The following is a 15,351-nucleotide window of genomic DNA, read 5'->3' on the forward strand; positions in this document are numbered from 1 at the left end:
CCATTTTAAATGAAATTCTAAATAACCTACTGTTTTATAACATGTTGTACCCAAGACTTATGTTTCTGGTAATTTTTATGCTGCAGAACTGGCTGCGTCTTCAACTGTATTGAGGCTGCAGAATCCAAGCTTCCTCAAGAGAGTTTGCAATTTTTATACTAACCTTTCAAATATGAATGAAATTTAAACACCATGCTGGGGGTAGGGAGAGAATGTTTCATGACTTCTGTACACATTTGAAAAAACAAATATGCTCAATTATTCCTTGATTATAGGTCACTTTTAAAGGATATATAATAGAAGGGACAGGTCCCTGCCAACAGCTGGCATAATGGAAAACTTAGGATCTCAGTTTCTACTTTTCCTCATCCTCAAAGGTGAGAAGAAAAATGACTAGACTTTTGGGGTAAACATGTACTATTTTCCATCTACTCCCAGTTTGGCAATTAGCTGCAGGTGTGACATTAAAAGGGAAGCAACTCATCACCCAGGTCATGCACTTTCTTAAGACGTTTTCTCATGGCCTTTGTTAATCTTGAATGCGCTATCCTCACACAATTACAATTCTCTCTGTATTCTCACTGCCAGTGCTTTTATGTATAGTCAATTCAAAATTTCACAAGATTTGTAGACAGTTGTATTGAAAAACAATCCACTTCTGCAGTTTACCTTCCAGTTTTCCTTCCAGCTGCGGCCCAAGAATCTACGCTGTCTCAGTAACAAGCACATGGGCAGAAAAATATTCATGGCACCTGCCCATTCAAGTTCACATTTTCCATCATACTTCCTTTAAGGATTCAGCAAACATCCTTTCTAGTGATTATTACTTTAAGGTTTGCAACATTTGTTCTCTCAGACTTTCCTAAAACATACTATCTCATTACTGTAACTTTTCAATTGAAGAGACCTGGCTTACTATAAATGGGAGTTATATCTACATTTAAGCTGCCTGTTTCACTTCATTTCTATATATGGAGGGCTACATACCTAACAGAAGATGAAAACCCAGGAACAACACAGGTTTTGATGATCATTCAGAATCCCCCTTTCTACAGTTAAAGAAATGATTCAGAAACCCATTTCTGGTGAGGTGAAAACCATTACCTCAGCTATAATTCACGGAAGTTCAAGCCTTTATACTGGACACTCCTTCGGCTGTCGTGAGACAAAGCATTAGTTTTGCAACAGCACGTATTTGGTGATGAGTCAGTCTGAAGTTATCACACATTCATGATAGTGGCATTTAAAGAAACCGTAGATGGCATACAAGCTATCAACAGCTTTAATAAAGTATTCCTCTGCTTCCTTTATGCTTGCATTAGGTTGTATTGAAACAGAATCATCAGAATTGGAGCACACAGATGCTATATAAAATTAACAGTTCACAGTTGTTTACTTCTACTACTGTAGAGCTGAAAACGTCCAACTAATGAAAACAGCTTCTAGCAAGCTGAGCAAGACCACAATTGCTGCTTGGCAAACACCTCAACAATTAGAGTACATCTATTTTCTAATTTTTATAATTCCACACTGTCAAAGTCAAGTCAACAGTAAGGCAAAATGCTATGAATTTGCTGATAAGGCCTCTATAGCCTCAGATTTCTAACTGAACTATGAAAGGGCTTACAGGACTATCATTGTGATATAAATAATCATATTTATCCAAACTCTTTAAATATAGTTTCTCTGCAGACACTAATCACTTCTCCTTTCATCAGCAAAACATGGCAGCTGCTCGTAACAGCTCCAGACAAAATGAGAAGATGACATCTGTGAAATCCTGTCTTGTTTCAAGAGGTAGAACAGGAGTTTTTGAGAACTTCCAAGGGCAAACACCACAGTTAATTGCATGAATGCTTGGGGAAGTTGAGCAATCAAAATTGTTTCCAGGGACCATTTTACATCTCACAAAAAGGGCACAATGGAAAGCACTGTGCCATTCCAAGATGCTTTTCAAAAGGAAAAAATTATCGCCTGAGTAATCATCAACCTTGCTCCTGACAGTTACAACACTACTGGTTTTCCACTGGTGTTTCCTATGCAAACTGACCCCACCTGAACCTGCTGAGCTTGAAAGATACCAGGCCAAAAGACAATAGAAGAACCCAAGGAAGGCAAAGGAAAGGTAGGTGTAAGACATGGAGCCCCCAGAGGAAAGGAGCTGACTGGAGGACTTCCAGTGAGGCAGACAGCCATCACAGTACTACAAGCTAGGGTTACACAGCTAAAGGCTGCAGGAGACCTGGCAAGAGCCTAGAAAGGTCTGGGCATAGCTCTCATCTTGAGCACGCCCCATCAAGAACATAGAGCAGGCCACACAACTGCCGAGTCCCACCAGCTGGGGAGCTCCACACAAGAGGATGGCAAATTACTACCAGTTGGTGTCAGATGCTGCATTAGTACAGTGACAAAGACACCAGCAACACAAGTTTTACAGCTCTTCTAGGGAATGACAGACATCACTGGGAATTTCTGTTCTTCTACCCATACACTTTTGCTTTTGAGGGAGCTTTTTTCCACACATGGGCAACTCAAACACATGTGCACCACAGTAGCACTTAAGCCACAAGTTCAAGGAATAAATTCTGTTAATACAGGCCCCTTGTGGTGATGAAGTAAATAAAGGCAAACTGTGTGCGCATACATCTTATCCTCCATAATACTCCCATCTTACTTAATGTACAATATAGGCAAATTCAGAGGAAGCACACACAGTTCTCTTTAGACACCTCCTTCATTGCAGAAGTTGAACAAGGAGGGGGAGACTAGGGAAAAGAGAATTTCAATGGTACAGCAGCTGAACCGGAGAGATGCTGGGAAGCCAGAACCCATTTTTTTAAGCTATGAATTACTCTTCCATGTCTCTAATTTGAGAGTCATTGAATATTCACAGCTTACCAAATGAAATCAATCAAGATGTGTTTGAACATAAGTGCTATATAAATGTTATGTATTCTGAAATATTAGGTCTTTCTCACTTTAACAACAAGACTTTTCAGGTGGAAGATATTTTTGCCCAACATTTTTAGGTCTTGATTCTCCATCTGCAAAATAGGGCTGCCATGTTCCACCTTTCACCTCACATAGCTAGCGGGAGGGAAGAAAAAAAGGCTACGTGTGATGTATCTGGCACAAAGAAATTTAATAACTGCTTTCGACGCCAAGTACTAACTGCATGCAACAAAGGAAAAAGAGCCAGATTCTTAAAGAATGAGAATCACGCACATTAATAAATATTGGCTCAATATGTAAGCATTACTTCCAAGTATACTGAAATTGCAACCCTTTAAGAGAATGAAACGCTATACAATTAAAACATAGTATATCATTCATTATGCTTAATTGTAAGAGGGGCAAATGAAGACCACCAGGTTCTCAAAAATGCATGAGAATTGCTTTCAATCACAGTTTACATGCAACACACTCTACAAGGGTGACTGAATATCTGCTTTGCTAAGCTTATAACAATGCACATTTTCATACCGATTCCCAAGGAGTAATTCAGGGATCAAAGAAGCATTTAGAATTCTATACCTTGATTATTTCCACCAACTGATCCACACCACTGTCACCTGGAAAGATTGGTTGTCCTAGTAACAGTTCAGCCAATACACAGCCTGCTGACCACACATCTAAAAAGGGGAAAAAAGTGAGGAACAAGGGATGGTATCAGTAAAATGTATACATTAGTTATTTTCTATAAATAGCATCAATTTTAAACTACTTATTTTATTCCTTGATATACTGCGTACTGTGCATAACAAATAAAAATCAAGACCACTCCCTCTTCCCCCCCAAGATATTACAATCTAGAAAACACAGATTCCTGGCATAAAGCAGTGGTGGGCAGATGTTTTAGAAGTCAAACCATGAGATAATGAGAACTGGAGAAAATGTTGAACATCACCATATGTTGACATTAAAACACAAACTTATGGAAAAGGACTGAAAATATTTGCCACCTGAAAATGAAGAACTTCCCCAAACCAAAAAAGTACATCTAAAGCATCCAAAAAGTGTATTAAAAAACAAAACAACCCCCCCACACACACTGATTACAGACTATGCACAGGCATCACCTACCGAGAACAGGTGGTGTTTTTGCTCTTTTATTTTAAGTTGAATAGACTTATTTTTTTCATCCATTTATTGAAAACATCCATTTGCTAGCAGATGAATCAGTACTGCAAATATTAGTAGTACTCTGAAGCTCAAAATTAAGGGATCTAGGAGACAGCCTACCTCAGTTATATCAAGGCCTAATTTTTATCCCAATTCCATTTGCAAACGTGGCTGGATCATAGCTCTGCTAGGCATAGACCAGAGAACAACTCAACAGCATCCATACTAGAAGTTACCAGCTAACTTTTACATGTATACCAAAAGCCACAACTAGTCATTAGCAGCTACTTTTCTACATGAATAAAAATTTCATCATCTATTACTGATACTTTCCTGCACAGTTACACACCATTTGATCTTTGTACATATAAATAATTCAACACTATGGCAGTAACAATTTAAGAAAACATCTGAGTGTGCTATAGCATACAGCATTTTATTTTCAAAACATACTTAATCCAAGGGAGAATATACCTAAGCAGATGCAGTAAGTATTACACAGAAGTTTGTGAGAATTCGCTGTAATTGTGCACCAAATACTGAAGTTTAAGTTGTTCACCACACTAAAGGCATCGCATCTAGCTGCAGAGAGAACTTTTTCTCCAAAAAAATAGGTTGACTATAAAGTTTTCTAGAAAAGTCATCATTTATTCAATGCAAATCTGAAACCTTACACAAAATCACTCTCAAACACCCAATCAATAACAGGAGATCCAGAAAACCTACAATACTGTAATGTCCTAAAAGAGAAAAAGAACAAAAACAGCCCCCCTCCTCCCAATTTACTTCAAACTCTTGCCTACTCCTATAAGCTAAGTTACCACCAGGAAACAAACAGAAAACTCAAAACCCAGAGAATTTACCTGTTGAGGTCCCTTCCAACCTGAGTTATTCCATGTTATGATAAAAAACATTATTTCCCTAGTGCATTTAAACAATGTCATTGGGAAGCAGGACACACACAACGTGTGTGAAGAGGAAATATGTGACTGTTCTCTAAACAGTCTATTATCACTTTGTCACACCGGCTAGAGACTGACACAAAAATAAAAACAACCTTCAGGAACTCAAGATTGATAATAAAATAATCTGCAAGTTGGAACAGACTTTTTTCCCATTTCTAAATTAAAGAGAGGGGGGTAATGCAAAGAAAATCACGCATCTAAGTCAAATGGATGCATTTTTACTTCATGTCTCAGTACAAATGTCATATTAGGGTTTACCCTGAAAGGTGACCGTTTACAACACAAACGGCAACTAGAACTAGTCCAAAGTTTAAGTCTTGAATTTCAACAAGCAAACAAACCAGATTAAGATTTTGGAAATTTTAGTCATGTTTAATAGAAACTGATACAACCACCAAGGTGCTGAGATCCCAGCAACAAATAAAGAAGTCATCAAGTAAAGAACAATCACACTTTTTTTGTCCAAGTCTGACAGCTATTGCCATCATACATACAACAGAAAGATGATGTAAAGAATCACCTTTTTATGTCATCCCATACATACCAAGAGCCTGTCAAATAAGTAACTGGGTTTACAGGAAATTACAGAACAGCTTGAGAGATGGCATGGATGTCTTCAGAAATATTGAAGAAATGGATTAAATGTATTAAAGTGTCAGAGTATTGTAACTTAACAGCCTACATAAAGGTGCCTTAAAAGATTTTGAAAAAGCTGAGTCCTTTACACCAATTATCAAAAACAAGTGATGTCCAAGAGCTATAATCGTTATTGACAATTTAGATACTTATTTAGGATTGAAAGAGAAACAGTACCTGGGAAGAAAAAAGTATTTGACAGAACATGCACAAAACCAAAGTTGATATTAGAGTGAGCTGGCATTTAGGTGTCTGTTCCTTTAAAAATTCTGTAATTATGCTAGCACTATCTTCTCATCTTAGACTGTGGCTTCGTAAACCCTCTAGTCTGGTTTACCCCATGAAATCAGCTTTGTGCTGTTTTCTCCTTCCCTGGTCTCCCTAAATGCTTTTGCCCTCCACTAGCAAATCTCAAGACAGGTCTGAAAGGCAGAGGTCTAGAAAAGACATTTCAGAGATTTGCAAAAACAGAGGGAGAGCCTGCAGCAGCCTCTCAGCTAAGGAAAGGAAAGCTCAGCCCTGCACAATATGCCTGGTTCATCCAGCACAAACTGCAACTGCAAACCAGCTGCGATACGTGAAGTATCTTGTTCAGGCAAGAAGGACAAAAAAAAAAAAAAAAAAAAAAAGGCAGAGGACATGGGAGAAAGCTGAGGGCACTCTGGTGGGAGAGAGGCTAAGCAGAAAGAATGAGAGTCATGAGGGCCCAGCTGGAGAAGCCTAAGTAACGCTTGCCAAATTACCCCAGCAGGGATACCACAAACACACAATGGACCCACCTGAAACCCAGCTACTTGTTCCCCGTGCAATGAAGTCTTACAGATCAGGTGATTTAATGCCTTATGAAAAGTCAGTTCAACTTGCTTTCATTTTATTTACTAACACTTTAAATTAATCAACACACACACACTGAAATAAGCTAAAGATTTTGGAAATCCACATTTTCTTCCAGGAATGTAATTTCACTGACTTCTAAGTTAGGACTTAGGCAATATTCCCTGCTCAAGGAAATGAACACACCTTCGAAGCATTCTCACTCAATGCCAGAGATCTCCTACCAACTTCAGCAGCTCGAAGCAGGGATAGCAACGGACTATAGATTATATAGGGCACATACATATCGCTAGTGAGTAAAGCACAATAATGAAGACAGCGGGAAACCTCAACTCCGCTCAAACGTAATGGTTTCTTCGAGACTGACTTTTAACAGGACTAAAATTTGACTCCACAATGGTTTGATTTTTTTTCTTTGAATGTATCATTTTGAAATTTATATTCTGAATTCTGGTGGTAATATTTTTCTAAATCCTAAAGTAAACACTGTATTAAATTCTGTATTTAAAGATATGTTACTTCAGAGAAATGACAAGGTAGTTAATACCAGTTTTTGATAGCTCCTTATCAGACCATTTCTCTGCCTTAGTACATCATCACAGCTCACGACTATAGTTTAAATAACCTTCCAGAGCAAATTTGCAGCATATCTACCTACTCCCATGGGAGAAGAAACATTTTCAGTACTGTTCCTTTCTAACATGTGCAATTTAATTAAGGCAAAATATGACTTTTCACTCAAATGCTTTAAACTGGTTAATAAACAAGACAAGACAGGACCTTAACAGAAAACAAGAATCAAATTAACACGTTATCCTTATGCTGAAATAGTTGGGACAATGAGAAATTTAAAGAGAAAATAGTGAGGGCTACTAATTTTATGTAGAAAAAAGTGAGTAAGGTTCATTTCTTCGCAGAATGTAACAATATGGACAGGAAATGCAACTGCCTGCCAAAAACAAACTTCTTACAAAATTATTTAAGAGAGCCTTCACAAATAATAATAGCTGCTAAAGCTGTACCTTTTACAGACTAAAGAAAAAGGAAACATTTAGAGAAATACCTCTATCATGCGAGCTACCTGCACTTATTTAAGCATACAAAAAAATCACAGAGCCTCTCATACTCCAAAAACCAAAAGTTACATTTCTTAATTAATACAAGCTTCTATTACTTTATTGTTCTTCACAGTTGTCAGGTAGGCATTAACTTATCTAACAATCTGATCTGAATAATTCCCTGGCTTTTGAATGCAACTGCAGCATTACAAAAAGAAAAGGAAAGTTTTTTAGTTCAATAACAAGCATCCAGCACGACAACCTACAAAATATACTTCCTAGCTTTAATATATGTGGACAACTGAGGTCTCTGACAAGGGCTGGCTGTGACAGGGTACCCTGTCCACAAGCCTCATTGTTCTGATCTCCAGCTCTTCCTTCTCAAACGTAGAGGCTAGCCCCCTTGCCTCACCTCAGGATCAACATTCATCATTTTATGTCCCAGCTCCCCTAACTCGCTATTTGGAAGACAGGAAAAAAAAATTTTGAGCCTGCTCTCATTCATTTAGGACTACTTAAAAAACTTTCCTTCATTTGACACTTTATGGAGCATATCGACCTTTGTGCATTTTGTTCCTCATCTAGTCATCTCTACCCCACTATGCCTTCATCCCAGGCTGATGGACTTTCTCCATCTTGCGTGTGATTGAAAGTTGCTGTTCTGGAAACAGATTGACTGTATAAACAAGTAGGGAAGAAACAAAGAACAGAGTCAGAAGAGTAGCCTTGGGATGTCATAAAGCCAGCAGCTTTGAGCTGCCAAATGCCACAGCATAAAATGCTTTTCTGTTGCTATTTATTTGGAATGGGTCTTGGGATGTCAAAATGAGATCAAAACCCCAGATCACTGGCACATGTGCTATGTCAATGAGAGTTTTGCACATCAATCTGCCACAGGTTATATGAGACAGAATAAGGCTGAAAACTAAAATGCTTGGAAAGTCATCAGGAACACAAGTTAAACACAGATATCCCTATTTTTCTGCAATGAAGAGATGAAACTACAATGACCGGTGATAGAATTGTTGAATAAATTAACACCTATGCTTATTTTCAGCACCGGACTTCGCCGCTTGAGATATAGAGGCAACTATTACTTCTTGTTTGGCAACAGGTTTGAGGCACACCTGGCAATAGTTTCCCCCCCCCCACCCCAAAATTCTGAGATAGCCTGACTACACATGCGTCCAAACAAAATGCTGTTTTGGACTGCTCAGACAAAATCCTCTCCCTCTCAGTCCGAGCGTTCACTAGGAAAGTGAATGAATAACTTTGTGATACTTATTTTTGGCCAGCCCAGCAGAAGCCTGTGACACTGCCATTCAGATCAATCTTTCCCTGCCCGTGGCTATAAATGTTCCTTCTGGAACGCCCTTGATTCCTGCCAACACAGAGACTGAGAAAATGCGCTGGGCGCCAGAAGACCCTTGTCACCCGGCAGCACCATCATGCTCTGGGGTAAGCAGTCATTGCCCCACCACCTACCCTAGTAAAAACGCATGTTTAGTGGATAAAGCTTAACTGCACAGCTGCTTTTTCCACAACCCAATCACGTGATAACAGAAATGTCTGCATCCACCCCTACCACACTGCCTGTCTATGTTTGTCCTGGTACATCTTGGGGGAATCCGGGCAGCAATCCCATAGTTTTCCAGCAGGCAACAGCAACAAGCGCTAGAGCACAGCCAGCAGCATGCAGGGCAACACGCTCCCCAAGAGCACAACGCACACGGACCTGCAAGGAATCAGCTTCAGCCCAGCCACCGTCAAAGGAAAGCTGGAGGGCTTCATTCGCAAAACTCCTACAAATTAGCTGCAGGAACAAAACTGTGCGCCATCCTTAGCCACACACATGCGCTTTCAGCATTCACAGGCAAAGATACATCCAGGCCCAGGTTCTTCAAGCTATGCAGGCACCCAACTGCTTGTGCCTTACCATTGCAAAAGCCCTTCAAGCTGTACTGCAGGCAGGCAAAAGAGCTATTGCACTGGCCTGGTTTTTTATCTATTTGGCAACAGTGATTATTTAAAAACTCAAAGAGGTTATTTCCCAGGTAATTATTTTAATAGTCCCAGGTCTGTTGGATGACACGCAGAAGCAGTAAATGTGCTTTGAGGCTATTCTTACTATCATATGTATTTATATACACCACCAATACAGTGGTGTACATAAATACTTACAGTCACAAAACTGCAAGAAACACAATGCCAGGCTGTGGCTTATTTTTAAATTACAATCCAGAAGGCTCCTCAAAGTCATGAGCTTTGATAAAATAATGAAAGCAAGCAAGAACCCAGAAATTAAGAGCTGGAGTATAGTTCTGTTGAAACAACCTGAATGAAAAGACTCATCCTGGAACCAATTTTAATTTCTACTACATCTAAGACCACGCCATGTGACAATGAGAAATTCATGTGTTAAAGTACAACCTAGACAAAGCCAGACAGACTAGCACCATTCTTGGTTACAATGCTAAATACATGACTAACCACTGAAGTGGCCATGATGCATCTTGACTGTACTGCTAGTCTCGGGCCACCACAGTGTCACTGTGCATTTGTGTCTGTGTAGTTTTACATGCAAAACCACATAATGGGTTTAAAAGTACTTCTTGCTCAAAAATACTTCTAATGATTACTATAATGTACTGTATTACAATCATAATCCCTGCAGTAATGCTATCAAACAACAAAAATCTCATGAAAATAGCTGGATGCCTTGCAGATAAGCTAAAAAAAGTTCTACTTAAGACACTTTTTGGCTCCATATTCTTCATCTATTTTATTTTTAATGTAGCTTTAAGATAGCACATTTAAACAGAAGAGCTAAGATCCTTACAACATGTTTAAGCTTAGCTTTTGTTACTACCCTCACACACAAGTGGATTTTTATATACAGAACAGAAAAAGACTATATAGCCAGAAAAGACTGTTGTACTACATTTCATCAGAAAGATGGAATTAGAAAAGGCAGGTGTGTCTACATTAAAAAAGGGTAAATAAAATGTGGTATTAGCGTACTGAAGCATTTCCTAGTTTCCTACACCTTGAGTTATGGGTAAATTAATGATAATTAAATTTTCTTTTCTCCCTCCGTCTCTCTCTTTCTCTCTTTTTTTTTTTAAGGAAATCTATTCGTGCTTGTTGGTTGGTATACAAATAATGTCAGTGGTATACAAATAACATTGGTCCAGTTTGGATGATTAAGCTTTTTACGTCAGTGAAATAGGGTAGAGTTCCTACGTGCTGTTGCCACCTATCTAGCAAGAAGTAGGGAATGACGTAACTCTTATTTCCGCCAAGAACAGCACCAAAACAAAACCAACCCCCTAGAATTTGCAACATATTACACAATACTGGTAAACTGCAGAGCAAGTTTGTAAAAGTATTTTATTACTTTTCAACTCCCACATGCACAGTTTCTGTTAGGAAGGGAGAGGAGAGAGGAAAGGGTACCAAGTAATAAACTTAGGGAAGGGGTTTGAGCAGATGGGGGTTTTTTTGTGCATGAAAAAGTTTGAACCCCAGCTGTTTAAAAATCTTGATGTGTTTGGCAAGCAGAAAATGGATTCCTCACTTCATAATGATATTTTTATTATAACTGTTTTAGGGAAAGATAAATAAGAAAACAAAATGGAAAGAGCGACTTATCAAAGTTTCTGCAAAAAGCATGAGCTTAAAGTCATTACACACTTGGAGGAAGAGACATTTCACAGACTCATCTATAAAGCAGTCTCTTCTGGTGACACCAAAAATACTTTTTTCATGGAGCTATCCTCTGAGGCAAGTTGTCTAAGTGCACTCAGATAACACCACTGAGTCAATCTATTGGCTCTCAGCTGGCAAAAAGATGTCAGCTGGGATCAGCCTCCTTCCTCCTGCTACTTTGGTTTTACCTGGGCTCTGGTGCTCATCGGACTGCACAGTACCATCGATTCAACTCCTTAACCTCACAGAAAGTGAACCCAACCAAGATAAAGTCTCTTGGCAACTGAAGCTGCATCAGCATATTGAACAGTAAACTGTCAGAGCTAGTGCAAGGGAGAGAACAGGACCATGAGTACAGGGCAAGAAAGAACAGGGTTGGGACTGACATTTTTGGCAATGGCCAACCATTAAATAAGCCCTGCTTTTTATCTTTATTGTACCATTACTTTCTCCAGACTTCCTATGGTCCTGCCCCTTCTTTCATACCAGGGGAGATATGAGAGTGTTGCCTGTACACCAATGCATGCAGCATGGGGAACAAACAGGAAGAACTAGAGATCTGTGTGCGGTCGCAGGGCCATGATCTCATTGCCATTGCAGAGACATGGTGGGATAGCTCGCATGACTGGAGTGCTGTCATGGATGGCTACGTGCATTTTAGGAAAGACAGGCCAGGAAAGCGAGGTGGTGGAGTTGCTCTTTATGTGAGAGAGCAACTGGAATGTATTGAGCTGTGCCTAGGGGTGGATGAAGAGCGAGTCGAGAGCTTATGGGTAAGGATTAAAGGGCAGGCTAGCATGGGGGACACTGTTGTGGGTGTTTACTACAGGCCACCTGATCAGGAAGAGGAAGTCGATGAGGCCTTCTACAGACAGCTGGAAGTAGCCTCACGATCACAGGCCCTGGCTCTCATGGGGGACTTCAACTACCCTGATATCTGCTGGAAAGACAACACAGCTAGGCACAAACAGTCCTGGAGGTTCCTGCAGAGCATTGGTGACAACTTCTTGACACAGGTGGTGGAGGAGCCAACAAGGAGAGGTGTGCTGCTGGACCTTGTACTAACAAACAAAGAAGGACTGGTGGAAGATGTGAAGGTCGGGGGCAGCCTTGGCTGCAGTGACCATGAGATGGTGGAGTTCAGGATCCTGCGAGGAGGCAGCAGGGCACTAAGTAGGATCGCAACCCTAGACTTCAGGAGAGCAAACTTTGGCCTCTTCAGGGATCTACTTGGAGGAATCCCATGGGTTAGGGCCCTAGAAGAAAGGGGCGTTCAAGAGAGCTGGTTAATATTCAAACACCACCTCCTCCAGGCTCAAGAGCGGTGCATCCCTATGAGTAGGAAGTCAAGCAAAGGAGGCAGGAGACCTGCATGGATGAGCAAGGAGCTCCTGGCAAAACTCAACCAGAAGAAGGAAGTATACAGAAAGTGGAAAGGGGGACAGGCCACTTGGGAGGAATATAGAAACATTGTCAGAGTATGCAGGAATGTGACGAGGAAGGCTAAGGCCCATTTGGAATTAAATCTGGTGAGAGATGTCAAGGACAACAAGAAGGGCTTCTTCAAATATATCAGCAGCAAGAGGAAGACTAGGGAAAATGCGGGGCCTTTGCTGAATGGGGTGGGTGCCCTGGTGACGAAGGATGCAGAGAAGGCAGAGTTACCGAATGCCTTCTTTACTTCAGTCTTTACTGCTCAGGCCAGCCCTCAGGAACCCCAGACCCTGGAGGCAAGAGAGAAAGTCTGCAGAAAGGAAGCCTTCCCCTTGCTTGAGGAGGATGGGGTTAGAGATCATTTAAGCAAACTTGACACCCACAAATCCATGGGACCTGATGGGATGCACCCACGAGTGCTGAGGGAGCTGGCGGACATTATTGCTAAGCCACTCTCCATCATCTTTGAAAGGTCATGGAGAACAGGAGAGGTGCCTGAGGACCGGAAGAAAGCCAGTGTCACCCCAGTCTTCAAAAAGGGCAAAAAGGAGGACCCAGGGAACTACAGGCCAGTCAGCCTCACCTCCATCCCTGGAAAGGTGATGGAGCAGCTCATCCTGGAAACCATCTCCAAGCATGTGGAGGACAAGAAGGTACTCAGAAGTAGTCAGCATGGCTTCACCAAGGGGAAATCATGCCTAACCAATCTGATAGCCTTCTGTGATGGAATGACTGGCTGGGTAGATGAGGGGAGAGCAGTGGATGTTGTCCACCTAGACTTCAGCAAGGCTTTCCACACTGTCTGCCATAACATCCTCATAGGCAAGCTCAGGAAGTGTGGGCTAGATGAGTGGACAGTGAGGTGGATTGAGAACTGGCTGAATGGCAGAGCTCAGAGGGTTGTGCTCCACTGATGTGGAGAGTCTAGTTGGAGGCCTGTAGCTAGCGGTGTCTCCCAGGGGTCAGTACTGGGTCCAGTCTTGTTCAGTGTCTTCCTCAGTGACCTGGCTGAAGGGACAGAGTGCACCCTCAGCAAGTTTGCTGGTGATACAAAACTGGGAGGAGTGGCCGATACCCCAGAAGGCTGTGCTGCCCTTCAGAGAGACCTGGACAGGCTGGAGAGGTGGGCAGAGAGGAACCTCATGAAGTTCAACAGAAGCAAGTGCAGGGTCCTGCACCTAGGGAGGAATAACCCCATGCACCAGTACAGGTTGGGGGTTGACCTGCTGGAAAGCAGCTCTGCTGAGAAGGACCTGGGAGTGCTGGTGGACACCAAGTTAAGAATGAGGCAGCAATGTGCCCTTGTGGCCAAGAAGGCCAATGGTATCCTGGGGTGCATCAGGAAGAGTGTTGCCAGCAGGTCCAGGGAGGTGATTCTCCCCCTCTACTCAGCCCTGCTGAGGCCACATCTGGAGTACTGTGTCCAGTTCTGGGCTCCCCAGTACAAGAGGGATGTGGCACTACTGGAGCAAGTCCAGCAAAGGGCTACAAAGATGATTAGGGGATTGGAGCATGTCTCTTATGAGGAAAGGCTGAGAGAGCTGGGCCTGTTTAGCTGAGAGGAGATCTTATCAATGTGTACAAGTATCTGAAGGGAGGGTGTCAAGAGGATGGGACCAGACTCTTTTCAGTGGTGCCCAGTGACAGGACGCGAGGCAACAGGCACAAACTGAAACACAGACAATTCCATCTGAACATGAGGAAATACTTTTTCACTGTGAGGGTGACAGAGCACTGGAACAGGTTTCCCAGAGAGGTTGTGGAGTCTCCTTCTCTGGAGATATTCAAAACCCACCTGGATGCAATCCTGTGCAATAAGCTCTAGGCGACCCTGCTTGAGCAGGGGTGTTGGACTAGATGATCTCCAGAGGTCCCTTCCAACCTCAGCGATTCTGTGATTCTGTGGTATACTATTTATTGGAAAGAATTATTGTAATAGAATAATTATTGGAAAAGAATAATTATTGGAAAATAACTATTGGAAAAGAATCAACAAGAACAGTTATGTCTTCAGAAACTTCTGTTTTCAAAGAACTGAAGAATCAAAGCAAGTTAGCCAACCAACAAGCTTAATGCTAGTCAGAACACTAATATGCTTAAAGGTATTTAAGCATACTTCAACAGGTTACAAACACACTTGCATTCTTCCAAGACTTGATCATGACCTCCAAATCCTTTTGAACATTTTAAAGCTCGCCTAAGCTACTCCAGTCCATGAGCAACATAAAAGCTTAGTGCTACAGTGGGGCACCTGAGAACCAAATCCCAGTCTCTCTAGCACCGGCCTTCAAAAAGAGCCCTTGGAAACTGCACAAGTTACAACAAACCAACTCACTGCTGTTCATTTGGAGAAAACTTCTACAGCTCCACAGTATCAAAACCCTGCTATTACCTGCCCTCTGCCCAAACCTCCGGCTTTCCTAACAACTCCACGATGCAGCTATGTGCACGTATTAAAAAGAAGTCTTCATCATGTTGAAAACTAATGACAAAAGTTAACAGAATAAGTAAACATCAGAGGACTACTGTAGAGATTATATTAAATTTTTCAAGAGAGTTTAAAGCCAAAAATCAGGCCACATTTTCTCTCCCAC

General features: G+C 41.4%; 1 protein-coding gene across 2 annotated transcripts in view; it reads right to left on the bottom strand.

The window, feature by feature from the left end:
• Positions 1–15,351, bottom strand: part of GSK3B (glycogen synthase kinase 3 beta) — a 156,572-nt gene that overhangs the window by 40,602 nt on the left and 100,619 nt on the right. For both annotated transcript variants that reach the window (XM_067302234.1, XM_067302233.1), the window contains exon 7: positions 3,535–3,632. In XM_067302234.1, coding sequence (XP_067158335.1) covers positions 3,535–3,632 — 98 coding nt within the window. The remainder of the gene's footprint in view (positions 1–3,534; positions 3,633–15,351) is intronic.

Source organism: Apteryx mantelli, chromosome 1, assembly GCF_036417845.1.
Source record: "Apteryx mantelli isolate bAptMan1 chromosome 1, bAptMan1.hap1, whole genome shotgun sequence".
NCBI lineage: Eukaryota > Metazoa > Chordata > Aves > Apterygiformes > Apterygidae > Apteryx > Apteryx mantelli.